The 18,501-nt window shown below is 37.2% G+C and overlaps 1 protein-coding gene across 1 annotated transcript in view; it reads left to right on the forward strand.

The window, feature by feature from the left end:
• Positions 1-18,297, forward strand: part of CLNK (cytokine dependent hematopoietic cell linker) — a 67,601-nt gene extending 49,304 nt beyond the window's left edge. The window contains exons 11-18 of the mRNA XM_035547150.2: positions 2,354-2,381; positions 5,124-5,142; positions 6,221-6,290; positions 7,500-7,540; positions 11,407-11,546; positions 11,909-11,986; positions 15,284-15,439; positions 18,166-18,297. Of these exons, the coding sequence (XP_035403043.2) occupies positions 2,354-2,381; positions 5,124-5,142; positions 6,221-6,290; positions 7,500-7,540; positions 11,407-11,546; positions 11,909-11,986; positions 15,284-15,439; positions 18,166-18,297 (664 nt within the window). The remainder of the gene's footprint in view (positions 1-2,353; positions 2,382-5,123; positions 5,143-6,220; positions 6,291-7,499; positions 7,541-11,406; positions 11,547-11,908; positions 11,987-15,283; positions 15,440-18,165) is intronic.
• The last annotated feature ends 204 nt before the right edge of the window (positions 18,298-18,501 follow it).

Raw genomic sequence — 18,501 nt, forward strand, 5'->3', positions numbered from 1 at the left:
CAGATGCACTCCTGCTGTGTGACCAAAACACACATGTGTAAATGGGGAAGGTGGTGGGCATGTGCTGGGAACAGGAGTGGTACGTATCCTGGGGCCACAGGGTATAATGCTCAGACGCCTCTCTGTGAAAACCTATTGCAGCCAGATGTTTGGGCCCAACGAAAATATGTCAGTTCTGTCCATCCTTCCCCAAATAGTTTCAATTTCAGTTTGTCAAGTTGGAATTTTGCTTCATTTTACAAAAGTCACCACAGTCCAAATCCTATAGTACTAATACCACAGAGAAAGAAAAAAAAAGCAGCTTACAAATCAATGAAGTAATCTTCTACTCCAAGTTAAGTATATACTTAAGGAGCTGACTCTAAGTATGTTTTATTTTTTCCTGAATGGTGCTTAAATTTTTTTTCATGGATTAAGTTACAGAAGCTTTCAGTTGTTAAGACATTTTATTAATATGAAGTAGCTTCATATTCAGATGTGTGACCTGACCTACAGCTGAGAAATTCCAAATCTCATGACTGATCCCTTCCCTTCGTAGGACAGCATATAAAATTGAAAGCTGTGAGAACTATTTCAAGCTGTGTTTGCCAGCAGTCATCAGTATGCATAGTGCTAGAATTCAAAAGGTCCTTTACAAAACCAAAGTCTGTAATATAAATACATGTAATTTCTTATTTTAGAAGTAAGGAGTGGCAGCAAAAATCATAAACACAATGCTCTGTATTGCAGTTATAAATACTAAAATCTTTCTAATAGTCTTTTTTTTTTTTTTAAGTTGACATAGGGTTTTTTTTTAATCACAGGAGTGAAAGGGGAGTGGCAAAGACTAAGACCACACATAATCTGGGAAGGCATTTCACAAATTTCCGACACAAGCACTTCACTCAAAATATTTGTCACCCATCACCAATCCAGTCACAGCTCTGCAGGGAAAAAACATATGTATGGACTGCAGCATGGAGGAGTGCAGCACTACACAGTTATCTGCCAGACTGTAAGCAAAGCTGTCAAACTGCAGGCATGATTTAGGAGCACACATCCTATTTTCCAACAAGATTTGGAAGACTTATAAAATTACACACCATTATTTATACACTCTATAAACATCTGCGTAAAACATGGGCATGTGCAGGATGCTGGAATGTATCTGAGAAACTTTGGTGAGATTTAAACGTGGTAAATGGAATGGGCCATACAAGTGGTGTGTCCCCTCGTAGAGGAGTCCTCCCTGCAAACACACCTTTATTACCTCCTAACTTTACTATGCACCCAGCATCCTACATATGGACTTTTCCTTGTCAAATAATGACCTCAGAGTCCAAGCTAACAAATTGCACATGCTAACACAAAAGCATCTCTCCAAACCCAAAACAGCATGATGCCATTTCCCGTGGCCTTATCACTTGGTGCCTGGGAGAAGAGCCTGATCCCCACTGCGCTATAGCCTCCTTTAAGGCAATTGTACAGTGTGATAAGGTCAGCCCTGAGCCTCCTCTCTGCTAGGCTAAACAAACCCAGTTCCCTCAGTCGCTACTGTAAGACCTGTTTTCTAGACATTTCACCAGCTTCAATGCCCATCTTTGGACACGCTCCAGCATGTTGATGTCCTTGTTGTTTTACGTTCATAAATAACTTCTAAAATTTAGACCTCTATCTCTTTTGCTATTAAATGCAAGCTGCTGAAAAGTTTGTTCATCAAACCTAGGACATCCAACAAAATATGCCAGACTTGATACATTGTCCCTTTTGAGGGGGACAATACTTTCTGATGATCCTTCTCACTAGGGGAAGGTATTCCTGTTGACCAGGCATATCAGGAGAAGGCAGAAAAATACCTAAATACCAGCTTGAATCAGGACCAGGAGAAGCATTCTACAATTCTCTTTATCTGTTTGCATCTTAAGTTCCTGGTTTGCATTTCCTTTTGTCTATACTTTGCGTTCTGCCACCATGAACGTTTCATTTTTGAAACTCTTCAGTCTTCAAGAAAATCTGTTTATAGCTGACTTTAAAGTTTCTAATAAGATTTTTAGCATGAGAGTAAGAGTAGAGAAAAAAGCTCATAATCCTTCATATCACTTCTCCCTTCCCCCCAGAATCAATCCTTACAAGGACTTTTCTCATTTACCATAATGAATTCTGCGGATGCTGTTCTTCTTTTATGGAAGTCCATAACCTTTTCTTGCAAATAATTTATGTCAAAAAATTACCAGCCTCTGAATTTCTATAGCACTAATAAAATGCCAAGGGCTGTTAATTTTCAGTGATGATGTAACCAAAGTATTTAAGTACTCAAAGTCATTTTTTATTTTATGATAATGATTTTTTTTTCGTATATTTCTTTCTTTACTAGGCATATATCTCTTAGGGAACTGAATGAAGTAAGTAATCATCTTTGTATACATTATTACCACCAAAAGCATACACATTTCATGGCTGTGTAGCTTCAGAAGTACAATTATTTCAGTCGCAACTTAGCCTGTTAGGTAGAAACAGTATAATAACCATATTAGCTTTGGGTCATAAATATATCTATTTTTAATGTGTGTAGTACTGTCAAAATGGCTACTCTGTGAATGACAGCTAACATCCTGAAGTTGTTTTCAGAAATAAAAACACAAACAGTGTATAGCAACCTCCCCAGGTATCCAAATAAAAGCACATCTCCTAAGTGCCAAATGCTGCAAATGTCTGAAAAATGTGCGGAAGAGGCACTCGTGCTCTGAAGGCCAGTGATACTGAGCTCCTGTGTGCAACAGAGGCTATAAAGGCTCTCGCTCCCCACTCTCACCTCCAAGCTGAGCTCCTCTCCCAGTGCAGCCTGCAGCCCCATACCAGCTGCCTGTGGCCAGAGGGCAGAAACTGAGAGATGATGCCATGAACTCACCTGTAGGCATAAATGCAACATAAAGCATTATCTTTTCTCAGAGACTGGTAAAGGCAAGTGATTTTTTTTTTCAGATCCCAGTTTCTGTAAAAAAATTTTTAGAAAGTTTGTTCACCACCTAATCTACCTGTCAATGAAGTAAAGCAGAAAAAATGGGCTTAGCAACAAAAAAAAAGGGGGGGGGGTACTTATGACAAACAGAAATTTCTTAGTGGTTTCCTGTAAGATGTATTAAGAGATACAGTCCCTACAATAATGCAGAATGTTAAAGGCTGTAAAATTCAGAGATGATAGATTATAATCTACATCATTTTGTGTTTCTTACTGTGTTCTATTTGTTACAGTAATACATTTGTAAAATGTTTTTATCTCATTACAAGGGAACAAAGGAAAAAAAGTAATTTCTACACTGGTTAAGTCCAGCCATTTCCTATCACAGAAGCTGTATCACAAACCCATAAGCTGATCTAGCTCTAACTTCAAAATCCTTTGAATTTTTCTGATCCACAGCTCTGAATGGGAGGCTATCCCAGAACCTCACCCCTCCCATGGCTAGAAACTCCTTTGCTTTGAAAGATTTTTACAAACCATGCTTTGATTGTAATATTATAATTAACAATTAAAGCAAAAAAAAAAAGAGCTACTGCCAAGAAAGATAATATTTTAACACAAAAATCTTTGTCTTCTCCTAGATGATGACTCATTACCAAATATAAAAATAACCCCAAGAACAACAAATATCTTACATCTGTAATTAATATTTCTGGCTGGGCACTGTACAGCTGCACAAATGCTGCAGCTCCTAGTAAGCTCATTGTTTAGCTACATCTTAAGGAGAAATACTGTATATTTCATAACATGGATCACTTCCCATCTGTATAGCTCCTAAGACATAGATAGCTTCAGTGTGACCCAGAGGAGACAGGATATGCTCTTGTTAAGTTTTTGGACATCAAACTGCAGGTCAAAATGGTTGAGAGCAGACCCAGACACAACAGGACCCAGATGAGCTGTAGGAAAGGGTCAGGAGGAGCTCACTCACCAGAGCACATCTGGAATGCTGCACAAGGAGCTGCTGGCAGGCAGGAGCGGGATGGACATAGGGTCACCAACACTATTGGGGTGTGCAGCCCTTGCCCTGTGAAATGAGGCTGACAGGCCTGGACTCCCTGAGCCTGGAGAGGAGACAACCCCAGGGGAACCCCAGGCTCTTAGAAGCCTTCCAACACCCAAAATAAGGTTATCGAGAAGAAGGCAGAGGCTGGCACTTTACAGAGTGCACAGTTGAAGTACAAGAGGCAATGATCACAAATTGAAACTAGGAAGATTTCAACCAGAAATAAGGAAAAAAAAAATTATGAGGGCAATTTCAAGAGTGTTGGAACAGGTTAACCAGACAGGCTGTGAAATCTATGTTCTGTGGGTCTGCAAGACTCAGCTGGACAAAGCTCTGAGCCCTGGCCTCATCAACTAGCTTAGTCTTTGAGCAGGGGCTTGGTCTAATGACCTGCCTAGGTCCTGTCCAATATGAATAGCACTATGAATTTCTAAGTAATGCAAAAACATTAATGGGGAGGTAAGTTTTAAGGAAGACTAAAAAAAGCACCATTTACAAAGAGTATTTTTTTTCTGTTTAATGCTTATGTATTATATTCTCATGTGTATCAAATTAATAATCAAAATAATTACTATTCTTGCGTGAATCAAAATACTACAGAAATATAGTGAAAGTTTATCCAACTGTGGTCTCTAGACACCTATCTATTGTTCACTTCTCTGCAATATAATATGCTGTACTGAGACTCCGCACACAGTGATTTTGAATGAAGTATCTGCCATGACAGTTAAAGTAATTGTTCTACTAAAGGGTCTGAAAAGAAATGACTGATTTTAATCTTTGGATAGTGTATCTCCAGTCAATCAAAATCAATCTCTTGAATTCACAGAAGATCAGTTAAGGAAAGCCATATTGTAAATTAAGCTGATGCATGACAGTGATCATGAAAATGGTGATCATCGTGATACACCCTGTGTTCACTTATACCCCTAAACATTCATTTCTCATTGTTGCCAGTGGACTGAAATGAAAATTCAGCCTGAGGTTTTGACAAAGTGATCAGGTATTTATAACTGAATGTCTGAATTTAAAATGAAAAGATAGTTGAGTTTGTTGTGGTAAGTTCAAGTTGGTAATCAAAAGAAAAATATTCACTGTCTATGTTATCATTTTATATAGGCATCTGGAAGAGAAAAAGGTTAGTATTTAAAAATATATTAACTTGTTTTCTTTCTTTCATATCCCAAGAACAAAATAGCCTATCATTAAAACTCCAGATGTAGTTCTCAGTACAGGAACCTGACATCTATCCTACTGTACGGGATTATGCAGTCTGGCTCTGAATTAAAACTAGTAATAGACATCCCCCAGGTATACATCTGCTGGGAACTGAGAGATTTAGAGTGACCTCAACGGTTCTGGAAAATGGAGTGGAAAAAGGGATTTAATTTGCATTAGCTACACCTAGTTGGGGAAGCAGTGCATCACATTTGTTCTAAGCAAACCAAAATTTTAAGGTCCTAGGGGGAAAAAGAGTGAAAAGAAAGTTAAAAATCTTAAAAGAGATTTAAAGAAAAATCTTTAAAGAGTTAAAAATCTGTCTTTTTAAGCTTTACATTTTTAAAGCTACAAATAGCAGCTTTTGTTTTGTTTTGTTTTTTCAAAAAGCATTTTAAAAATATGTCAATTCTTTAGATGCACATAAAATGTTTTAAAACCACCTTAAGCTATTCTGTCTGTATGAAGGTCCATGAAACAAAAAAATACTTGAAAATACCTTGAAGACAGATACAGACTAATTGTTATGCTGTTTACACCTCCATGTCAATGAATTCATAATTTCCCCTGGCAGTTCCTTTTGTGGATTAAGGCACGGTTTCCCGATTTTCAGCTAGAAGTACTATTGACTGCATTTGTTTTCTATCTGTCCTGCCCTACAAAAAGGATTTATGAACTCTCTGTATGCTTCTAGTACAGCATTCTCCACTATTTACCATTATGTTAATCCATATTATGTTAATCCATATTTGGCACCAGCAAAACCTGCAATGTTCAGCATCACCATATAACATTCAGTACCACAGTAATGTTTCCTACTCTAATCATTAATTGACTGATTTAAATCAGACTGATTGTAGCCTATTAGCTTTCTCTAAGCTTCCCCTTGTACACAAATTTGGTTAACAATTTTTTTTCTGTGGTAGTTGCTAGAATACTGTCAAAGTTACACAAGAGAGGATACAATAAGTTCTCATTCTTTTTATTCATAGTTACAGATTTGATGAAGAAACTCGAATTGACTTTACAAGCACAACAGTACAAAATAAAGCATCTTCCTGAATCCAGGTAGGAATATAAGAATTTCATGAGCTTGTACTGGATGCTTCAAAAACTAAACATTCTGCACGTAGCAAATTATACTTCACTATGTAATAAAAGCAAGAAGATATCACTTTCTGATGCCATGTAGTGATATATAATGTTTTGCCCTGAAGCACAGGTCTTTGGGAATTGCTTTTAAGCTATTATAAATACACTTTCAATTTTTATCTTTAATAGCATACCAGTGTATTATATTTTGCCTCAATTTCCCTGCAGTGGTGTTAAATATACTATACGAAGTAGCTCTGTCATCTCCAGCCTCAGCATTTTCCCTACCCTCTGTTTTCCATTTTTATATGTGAAGATATGCTTGGCCTTCTTAAGGCCAATTATTATTCCATAGAAATCTGCCACAGTTTCTACTACTTTTCTAACCTTGCAAATCTTTCTTTTCTAAATAAGTTTTTGAATGTAATTCTACCACATCTCTCCTAAAGCATTCAACAAAATATAAAAGTATAGGATAAAGTATAGGAACTATGCCAAAAATTTAACATCTTTCCTACAGTTGACTGATAAGACAGAATCTCTCCTCTAGCCTTCTTGATGATGACAGCATTTCTCCAAGATAAAATTACTACCTGTAATACCTAAAATTATTACCAGTATTTGTGACCCCTAGTATTTTGATTCTTGTGCTGTGGTACCAGTGGCTCTGTTATGGGAAGTTATCTGTCCAGTGCATTTCCCAGTTCTAACTAATATTACTACAAAATTTGGGGCACTCAGCAGTGAGCGAGAAAATCACAAGCATCAGGGAACAACTGCTTGCTGCATCTTCCTTATGGAAGGACTGGAAATATCAGGTGAAATTAGCAGGGGGTGGGCTCAGAACAGACACAGGGAAATTGTGCTTCACTATAGAATCAAAGAATCATAGAATCATTAATACATGGAGTTAAAGCATGAAACTCTTGCAAAGGCTCGTGGGGAGTAAAAATGTATGTAATTTCAAAAAGTGACTGGAGAAATTAATGGAAGAGAAATCTGTCAAAAGCTGGTAAATACAAAATTACCACCTGAAACTCAGGAGAGCCCAAGGCTGCAATTTGTAGGATGAAGGTGTGTTCTGGGGCAGCACAGCTATGCATTGCTCTGTAATTTTACTCTTACTTAAATATGTGCCGCTAACAGAAATATTTTTCTGATGTTACTTTCATTGCTTTCTCCTAGCTTCCAGTATATACAGAGCTCAAAGAATGTTTGCAGCTCAGGTAAGAAGAGAAGAGCTTTGAAAACTAAACCAGGAATGGATAAACTGTGACACAGTAGGCACCAGATCTGTGTTTCTATGTGTGTGCATCTGCACTGGGTGTTTTCAGTGCATTGAGGCAGTATAAAGGGATTGTTAAAGGAAGCAAGCAGAAGAAAAAAAAAAAAAAAAAGTAAAACAATGGCACAGTCAATAGCAATGAAGAACCAACAGGAGTTACTTGCTTGGCTGTACCCTGCGCGTGGTTCAAGAAAGCTAAGAAATGCCTAACCTAGCACCCAAGGGCATTAAGCCACTACAAAACCCGACACCCAGAAAAGGAAGGAGATTTGGACAAGCTGCTGAAGGACAACAGGGATAAGAGGAGAAGGCAAATTGCTGGGCTGACATGGGTGGAAGCTGCAGATGTTCAGGCTATTATATAGCAGCTACCTTGGTTTTAATGACTTTGTGTAAGTGAATACATTGATCTTTTCTTTGTGGAAACTACTTTAGGTTTATCACGGATTCCTAGAGGGAAGGACTTGTAGATGGCATTATCAGACAGGCCTGTTAACGTATTATGGCTGGAAATAGGAAATTCACTGGGCTGCGTGGTGTTTCCTGAGGGAAGGGACTGGGAGCCAAAAGTAGCAGTTGTGGGGTGCCCTGCTCAGCCCCAGCCCGTGGTGTGGCTTATCCAGTAACTATGGCAACATCACTCCTGTCATTGTCCCTGTATTTTTTTGAGACTCACAGAACTAAATGCAGCACATGGGAGTTTCACCACATTCACGGGCACACTCTGTAATCTGGAAGATGATGCTGCCACAAACACAGTTAAAAGCTGTGTTGGCTTTTTGCTGTTGTGTCATATTGTATCTGGTGTCTGTCAACCTCTCTACCTAATCTCTTCTAAAAAAAAACATGGCTTTATTTGTATTTAACCCTTTAGCCCAAAAGTTCTATTTGACTTATCCCTAGCTGTCAAAGTTATGCTTGCTTTAAAAAGCAATTCCATAAATCCAAAAGAGAAAGGATTAAAGTAAAATAAAATAACATAAAATAACATATAAAATAAAATAAAATAAAATAATAAAAATGTCATCTGTTTACAGATATTTGAAAAGCAAAATCCCTTTGTTAGCCAAACTTCATGATAAGAATTGTGTAAGGAAAAGAAAACATTTATCACTATGTTGTATAATTATGATTTTTGCACATATATATACTAAAGAGGAAATATTATAGAAAGGAAACTCTCTGATATGTTGGTCTTTCATAAAAAGGTTGATTGACAAAGAAGTGTGTCTAAACCTTAAGTGGAGTACATATAAATAACATGACCGTGGTCTTTTGAATTCTCTGGGTCTCTGGGTTTTTTGAATGTCATTAAAAGTGCACCAGCCAAGTTATCTCATATTTTATCTCTTTTTTTTTTAAAGTAAGTCTTTGAGAGTGCATGCCTTGGGAGACCCAGTGGCTCTGGGGCCCCAAGGAGTACAGGGCTCATCCATGCTGGTAACTTTCTACTGTCTTTGACTACACTTACTGTACTTTTGTATTCTCCCTTAACTGCCACTGCAAATGCCCTTTCTACCAAAAATACAAACCTCTAAGCCATGCTGAGAACCCATGAGCTGCATAATCTGAATTCATGCTAAAAGCCAGGAACACCAGGAAGCACATACAGGCTGTATTATTTGTTCAAATAAAGAAGGATTCACCTTGACTTCAGCCTGTGTCAGGCCAAACAAGCCCACCTCCCTCAGCTTCGTGCCATAAGCTCCTTTACTTCTGTTTCGGGCTGTTCTCAGGAGTCTCTCAGTCCTCTCATCTACGCACAATTCCTTGTTTTTCCTAGGTTCCCTGTACCAACCTCTTCTTCAGAAACTCCTGCCATTCCTACCACTGCTTTTGGTCCTTCACGTGCAGGCCCTCTGGGACAGCGCAACCTCACTTTATCTCCTTAAATTCCTTGCCCTTGTGAAACAACAGGGACAGAACAGAACAAAGAAGTGGCCTTCACCCCTGCTATCCTACGTGGTCCTTTAAAGCCCATGTTTGGATTAAAAAAAAATATTTTACAAAGAAATTATTAACTTTACTGGATTTGTACGAATAACCTTGTATTTTTTACAATATGTAAATATATATTTCTCTCACTCTGATTGATTTTTTTTATCCTTTATTGTTTAAAACAAGTTATTTTCTGTGTAAAAGTCTAAACTGTTCTTTAATTTCTTGGCAAGCAGTGTAAGAGAATTTTCTACTTCTTGACATACGAGAAAGAAATTCTACAGAACACACCAGTCACAAAGCAAACATAGTGCTAGCTGCAGGGTTTCTTTTTAAGAATAAAGTATCTGAGGACAGCCACCAAAAATGAAATGTGAACACAAATGACAGCTTCAGGATCTAATAAACTGAATGGTGGCATATGGGTGTTTTAACGACTCAATCTGCAGAAAAAAAATGTAGATGCCTGGTTACAGACCCTTTACACAATTGGCTCAGTAATTTCATTTCTGAAGGGATCGATTGCCTATTGAATATGAATGAATATAAATGAATATGGTTGTTTTCCTACTGACATCAGTGGACATTGTTTACTGGCTTAAACACAAATGCAATGTGCTGTAAACCAGAACAAGACACATGGTACATGCATGAAACAATGAAAACTATTATTCTTCTGTAAAAGAATGTCTCTGAACTTCTTTAAAACTTTCATATGTTATGTATTGGCAGAATAATCTGATAAAACATGAGCAACAGATAAAACATAATGAAATTTCATTTTGGCAAACATTACTGTCTCTTATGACAGTAAAGGAAAAGATGGAAGCCATCGATAATCACATTTTTCTCATTTACTCTTACAATAGTCACTAATTCATTTCTACCAGCAGCACTGCACAAAACAAATAAAAATGCCTTCTGTTTTATGGCAGGATATGATGTTTTTATTCTGCAGTTAACCATTTCTTTTTCTCATGGTGTGCACCTGCAAAATGCTTCCTAACCATACATCTTGAAGCTTTTCTCACGCTGTTTCCACTGCAGCCTCACCAGCCTGAGCCTTCCCATGTCACCCCACGCTTTGTGGTCCTGCGCCATCCCGTGCACTCCTTGGTGCTGTGCTGTTAAAAGGCAATATTAAATATAGACTGCAAATCACTTGCTTCAGGAGGACGCTTTTCAGCTGCCTGAGCAACCTCAATTGGCTCATGTAACCCCACCAGGAAAGGAGGGAGCAGGAGCGTGCAGCCTGAGAGCTCTGCCTTCACCTTTTTCTTGATGCAAGAGCAAATTCACTACTCCGTATCCAAAAAATGAGGCCTGGCCCTAAATTTATTCACTGCAGCAAGCTGCAGAGCAAACTGAAATTCATCAGCACAGCAGAGCCTTGAATCCTCTAAGGCTTGGTGGAAATAATGCCATCTGGCAATGGGATAAATGAGGAGCTTTAATATGCTTGGATACAATACAAATGCAAGGGGTTTGAAAGGTAAATGCAGAGCAGAATTACACTTGTAGAACATAAATGTCCACGTATTTATTATTTTATTTAGTATTTTATATTTTATTATAATTTACATATAATATTTTGCTGTGCTTACAGGTACGAGAACCTTGTAGAGTGATGTCAGTTAAAAGGCATCAGAAAACTAACTCATGTCTTAAATTTCTTGGGGCATGAATCTGAAATCACTGGTCCTGCATTAGCACAAGAGCAGTCATAACAGTTCTAAATTGTAAAGGTTGAGAACACAAAACTGCAATTCCAAATTGTAAATGCTATTCTCTTGTGTATAACAGATAGGGTAAAATGAAGCTAAAATTTAAGTTTAAAAAATATGACTGTTTTTCTTTCTGAATTTACAGAGCCCACATTAAATGTAGAGGATGTGTCAGTGAAGAGGTCACCATCTCCTATACAGTGCACATCATATGAAAACAAACCATTCACAAAACATTCACTTGTAAAACGGGAAATGAAATCTCTTACCCAGCCCACTGAAAAGGTAAATAATACTTTGCTTAATGAAGGCAGGGTTGTTGTTTTTTAAATGGGATTATCACTCTATAGCATGCACACAACTAAGAAATATGGTCTACTAAATATATTTGTCTAAGAAATTAAATAGTCTGAAACCTGTGGGCTTTCAGCACCCCTGAAAACAATCCAACATGATAAGAATTTAGATGTTTAATTTGAAACAGATTTTCCAAAACAATTTCTAGATATAGATGCATTATAATCATTTTAATAAACCATGATAAATTTGCTTTAAAGGCAAATTTGATTTAATCAGTTTTCACTGGGAATTGCTTCTACCAGCTGTGGTGAATTTCTCAACACTGATTATGATATCTTAAAATTAAGGACTTAAACAAATATGAATGGTACATTGGAGAATATGATCGCCATGAAGCAGAGGTGGCATTGTTACAGGAGAACACCGTAAGTACAATTTATCTTGAAATCTGTGGTGTAAATCTTGGAGAATATGTCTTTAAACTGTCCACAATGGCTTACTTTTTTTTGTTGTTGTTGTTTTGTAAACTAACTATACAATCCATAACAACTTAGATTTGATACAAAATATAGAAAGAGTTAAAAATATTGTCAACTGATTTTATTGCATTTCTGATAAACAAATTTACATTAAAATTCTTAATTGCCACACTACCAAACACATATACACCAACAAGTAGTTTGCTAATTAACACATCAGACATTATCAACAGGATTAAGGACAGGAGTATGTTTCAGTATTTGTTTATTTCTAATTAACTACTAGTCATATGGGCATCCACCTATCTTGCTGTTTTGCAGTCATTATTATGCTTAAGTGTTTTGCAAAGCACAGCCTGGAGGGCGTGGGGTGAGCAGAAGGACGGATGACTCCTGGGAGCAGGAGACGCTGAGCAGAGTGCTCTGAGCAGTGCCCAGCAGCCGGGGCAGCTAGCACTGGCTTGTGACCTACATGAAAGACGCTCTGCTCTCACTGTCTCACTCTGGGCAATGCGGGTGGATAAAAATAATTCTGTTGGGTTTAAAAAAGGTTTGTGGTATGGTCAACAAAAGGCATAAAATCCATTTATCTTGTAACTACTTCAGAGACTGAAAGCAAGCCTTCAGGGCTGAAACGTCAAAGACACATTCCAACCCATCAGCCAACCCAGAGTACCCCAAACTGTGAAGGGCTGGATTTATTTACTTATTAATATAATAGAATGCAGTGATTGCTATTTTTGAGGGCAACTTTTTAGCACAAAACCTCTCAGCTGCAGTCTCCAGGGAGTTGCAGTCACTGAAGGAGTCAGGAGCATGAGGGCTGATGTACTGCCATGGGTTAACAGCCAGCAGGGAGTTTCGAAGGGCTGGGGCCCCACACAACACAAGGGATCCCACACGTCCTGGTGGCTGCCCTGGTGTTCTGGCAGACCCACATCAGAATGAGCTGCGAAGGGTTGCTGAGGACAGCCAGGCCAAAGAGCGCTAGCATCAAGTTATTCCAGTGTTTTTAATTTTTCTGTGGTCATTTAACTTCTTCCACTGGGCTTCCAGTCTGATAGGGTTTTACAGTGTTTCTTTAGAATACTTCTGTGCATAATAATTTTAAATACGGTATGGGATCCCAGGGCAAATGGGAGAGAGAAGGCAGTTTCTCAGTGAGCTCTTTCTGATTGCATTCAGAGTAATGGCTTGAGGCCTCCCATCAGATCTGAATTTGACTACACTATCCTGAAGTGCCCACTCTGAAAAGAGTTTGGAAAGCAAAGCATACAGCCGCTCTGTGATTGTGTAGGGGAGCATAAATGAGAAGCAGTTAGTAAAGGTGTGCCTTTGATAACAGCTGAGTGTGGGGATTAGTTCTGATACCAGATCCTGGCTTACAGCTCAATGCTTTGCACCCAGGAGGACTATCAACAAGAACAACAATGTAGGTATATTTTTTGGACTTCAATTTATTCATAGCATCTGCTGGGAATAGCATAGTGATTTTCAGCTATTCAAAAGTAAATCAGATTTTATAACCTCCTATCCTTAGCTACCTGTGAAAACCCCAGAAAGTATCCATTTAAGAATTAATGACTCTATTTTTTAACATTCTTGTAGAAATACACTGTAGCAGCTTTCTTCAATATTAGCACAGTCTCACTGAAATGCATAAATACATTTTTTCCCTTTTTTTTTTTTTTTTGTATCTGATTTCTGGCCAGAAAAAAGTCTTGCACCCCACAGCATGGGTTCTACTACTGATTGCAGCAAGCACAGAATCAGATATAATAAGATTAATAGCATTCCTTGATTATTGTCATCTCTTGGTTTCTTCATTAGCTGCCGATCCTTAAAAAAAAAAAAAAGTTCAGGTCTCCTGGTGCAGTTGGCAATTCTCGTCAGAAATTCCTGTAGTTCCTACTACAGTGACAATAATTTGTTATTATTCGCATAGAATCCAAAAACTTGTGAAATGCTTAGATTTGTCAGCGGTTCTTAGCTTCTCTGATTCTCTGATTTACATATTCTTTCACTCTAGTCTCAAACATTGTTACAGTTAAGGAAAAAATAAAATAAAACCATATATATGAGAACACACTCCATAGAGTCGTAATTTTGAAAAAGCGACATTTTGTTTTTCCTTCCTCTGATCCTCTACTGCATAAATGAGAAATATCAAGTTGACATGGATCAGAATTAGATAAAGTCATTTGAAGGAATTAATGTTGGAATCTTAGTTCCATCACTGGTAACTTTCTTATTCTAAGGCCTTCCTACAAAAGAGTAAAACTAGACAGCCAGATCACAGAATCTGAAACATTTTCTAACAAACATTTAGGTTCATGAACTCTTTACGCATATGAAAATCTTCACTGTGTTGAATGAAATTGCTAAAATCAATCATGCAAACATTTAATTGCATACTGAACTTTATGTATATGAACAACCTACTGGGTAGTTCTGCATGGGTGTCAACTCAGAACACACATTAAGTGGACAAAGCCGTTTTTCAGTATTATTTCTATATTCACTGTTACACTTCATGGGTATCTTTTTATTATTGCATGTCCTTAAAAACAGAAACTATAATTGAAACTGTTGTAATAATTACATAAAGGATTTATTACACACCCAGGTTACCCCAATAGTGTAAATATATATCATACCAGCTTAAGACTCACTACAATTTAAAACTAAGAGGTCATAACAAGCATTAGAGACCATGTCCTTGTATCATAAATCATTATTCTATCCAAAGGAAATTAACCAAAATCATACACTGTTTTTTAAAAAGAAAAAATGTCATTATCTATCCTTTCTTCCTTCTTACTGTTACTCATTAACTTTTTTCTTTTAATTGATTTGGCTTTTGATATCTCATTTTAAGATTATTTACTAGCATGGAGCTTCAATAAAAATTTCAGCTTAACATTGTACAAGACAGCAGCGTTGATCAAGCCATGCTTTTCACTATCATCAGTCAAAATGTATGCTAATTATATTTGACTCATGGAAATTATTGATTTAAACACAGTTTCACTACATTTAAAGTAAGTGCTTTGCTAAACTGCCTACCATCAAACTTCATTTAAAAATATATTTTCTTGATACAGTATAACACTGCACTGTAAAAATTAACTAGTTTTGCAAGATTTAAAACCAAACACCCAAACACCAGCTCTAGGCAAATGTTATGATACACTTTTACCAGGATTTACTGGTATAACTACTATAATAATTTGTGTCATACAGGATGAGACTTTCTTGGTTAGAGACTGTTCAAAGAAATCAAACACTGAACCATATGTTTTGGTTGTCTATTATGGAAGAAGAGTATACAACATTAAAGTACGTTTTCTAGAAGACAGCCAACAGTATGCGCTGGGAACAGGTCTCAGAGGAGATGATGTAAGTAAAATGACCTCTGTCTATTGTCTATTTTATTGTATATTTGCCTATTTTATTGTATATTGTCTATTTTGTGTTGCACTTCACAAGTTCTTAACACCAAAGATTTATTATAAACTTCCACACATAACAATTTTGCTGTTTCATTAGTTTCTTTTACAATACTGGTGTTTCAAGTATGTCTCAATGTTTCATGTAACTTCAAGACAGTAATTTAAAACCTAATTTTACATGCCATGCTCAAATACTGATTTAAATAACTGAAAATTTCCTATGCATGTATAATATTTCTACCTATCCTAAGTATCACCTGCAAAGTAAAGCGGAAAGTCCTCCTTTTCCAGGTATACATCTTTATACCTATAACTTTAGCATATTTTGTAATTTGTTAAAATAAGTAGAAATTTTAAAATCTGTACAACTTCATACATCTGGCAGCATGGTCTGTTGCTTCTATTGCTACAAAATCAACCAGATTCTCTAATTGTCTGTCCCTCATATAACGAAAAGTGAATTAATATCTTTAAAAAGAGATGAGAAAGTAGGAAAAATATGGGACAAAGGATATTCAGAAACCATGAAATAATGTGGGAGGGTTATTTTTCCAAGCAAACACTATTTATTTGGTTGTTGCCTTCCCCCATTCCAGTCAGTTTTCATTATTAAAGATCCAAAGATAACTATAACACTGCTACTTTTCTTGTACACAGTTCTTTTGACAAACAACTCAAATCTTTGCTCACATTTAAAGCTCATCATGACACAAAAATTAAATATTTTCTACTTTCTAATTAAATATTATCTACTTTGCTAATCTGCTACATACAAAATGCATGGTTTTAGCAGAGTGGATCAAAATTATATTAGTAAAAATTACAAAAACTTTTAAAAAATAGCACATTTGCTTTGAATCAAGTAATTTTGATTCTTAAAAAAATACAAGATTGCCAAATCAGATTTCATCTGATCCTCTTGTTATAAACTGGGCATGGATCAGGTGGAAGTGACAGTGATTACCATGAGATACTATCATGTATACAGTATGTCTGTGAATATAGGAAATGTGATAGAATAAGCCATGCATTTCTTCTAGAAACAGCACTAAAAGTACTAAACTAACAGTATACTTGCATTTCTGTGTACTGTTCTCGTGACTTAACAATGAATCCAAAGAATAGCTCAAGATGAAAAACAGTGGTGTGATCACACATGACACGTGATTGGATCCATGACAGAAATGGATCACTTACCTCTAGAGTTAAAGTTAGAAGTCAGTTTGTCTCACCTGCAAAAGCTTTGAAGTTACACACAGAGGGAAGAGTACTATTTAAATTGAAAGTCAATGGCACAAGGTGATTACTAATGAATTGACTGGAAAGTAAAGAAGTAGAGGATTGCTAACCATCAGAATGGCAGAATCAAGGACAGATTCTCACCAGTAGGACAGGTGAGGGTAGCTTTCATAGAATCATAGAATGATTTGCCATGGGCACGGACACCTTCCACTAGACTAGGTTGCTCAAATTCCCATCCAACCTGGCCTTGAACACCTTCAGGGATGGGGTATCCACAGCTTCTCTGGGCAACCTGTGCCAGTGCCTCACCACCCTCATAGGAAAGAATTTCTTCCTAATATCTAATCTAAATCTCCCTTCTTTTAGTTTAAAACCATTAACCCTGACCTATCCCTACATTCCCTGACAAAGAGTCCCTCGCCAGCTTTCCTGTAAGCCTCCTTCAGGTACTGGAAGGCCGCTATAAGATCTCTCTCCCTGGAGCCTTCTCTTCTCCAGGCTGAACAACCCCAACTCCCTCAGCCTGTCTTCGCAGGAAAGGTGCTCCAGACCTTTGATCATCTTCATGGCCCTCCTCTGGACTCATTCTAATACATCCACGTCCTTCTTGTGCTGGGGGCCCCAGACCTGAATGCAGCACTTTAGCTGTGGTCTCACAAGAGCAGAGTAGAGGGAGAGAATCACCTCCCTCACCCTGCTGGCCATGCTTCTTTTGATGCAGCCCAGGACATGGTTGGCTTTCTGGGCTGCAAGCGCAATTGCTAGCTCATGTTGATTGTCTCAACATGTTTGAGAATGGTTCAGTTGCAACTTGACCAGTTCAGGAACCTTGAACCAAACATTCATCATTTTATGAATGGGCTTAAGGGACATCATTGTTTCTCACAGCCGGGAACAAAATTAAAACTCTGCTGAAACCCTCCTGATCTCGTACATTAAAGGGATTTTATAGTGACTTAATTAGCAAATCAAATGGGAAAATAAAAGGTACATGTAAAAAACAGACAAACAAAACAAAACAACAACAAAAAACAGAGAAACCAGCAGTATATCATGTACTACAAACTAAGAGTAATTTTGATAGGATAAAGTTAGTAATAACTTAAAGTTGCTTCATCTTTTCAAAACCTATCATTGCATCTGTTATCACAGACTTTTATGGGGTCACTCACTGCATTCCTGGGGCTAGACATGCTCCCCTTTTGCTCCAAGCAGACAGCTGCTTTCTATCACACAAGATGGAGACACAAAGAAAATAAACGGATTAAATCCCATTGCGTTTCCTTTTATGATAGCTTCTGTCCAATCATAATTCTATGCAAAATATTGCCTACTTCTAATGCTGTCGTTTGCAATTCTTTTAATGTTATTGACAAAAACATATAGTACTTGCAGTGTCAATGAATAATTACAATTTTCCTTTTTCCCCAGAAATTTAATTCTGTGAAAGAAATCATTGACTTCTACAAATATGTTCCTATCACACTCATCGATGGAAAGGATAAGGCAGGAAGCCAAAGAGAACAATGCTACCTTACATATCCATTCAAGTTACGCAAATGATATTTTCTGCCTCAATATCACCCATTTCTGTATAAATGTAAATAGAATAATTATTTAAATACGTCAAAAGCCAGATTAGCCTTTGAGTGATGAAGCATTCATATTATGAAGCATTCTAAACATAAAAAACTAAAAAACTTCTCTCCAACTTGGATTATAGATTACTGTATTTTTGATTTGTTGCAATTTGTTTTTATCCAATAG

Source organism: Cygnus atratus, chromosome 4, assembly GCF_013377495.2.
Source record: "Cygnus atratus isolate AKBS03 ecotype Queensland, Australia chromosome 4, CAtr_DNAZoo_HiC_assembly, whole genome shotgun sequence".
NCBI classification, from domain to species: domain Eukaryota; kingdom Metazoa; phylum Chordata; class Aves; order Anseriformes; family Anatidae; genus Cygnus; species Cygnus atratus.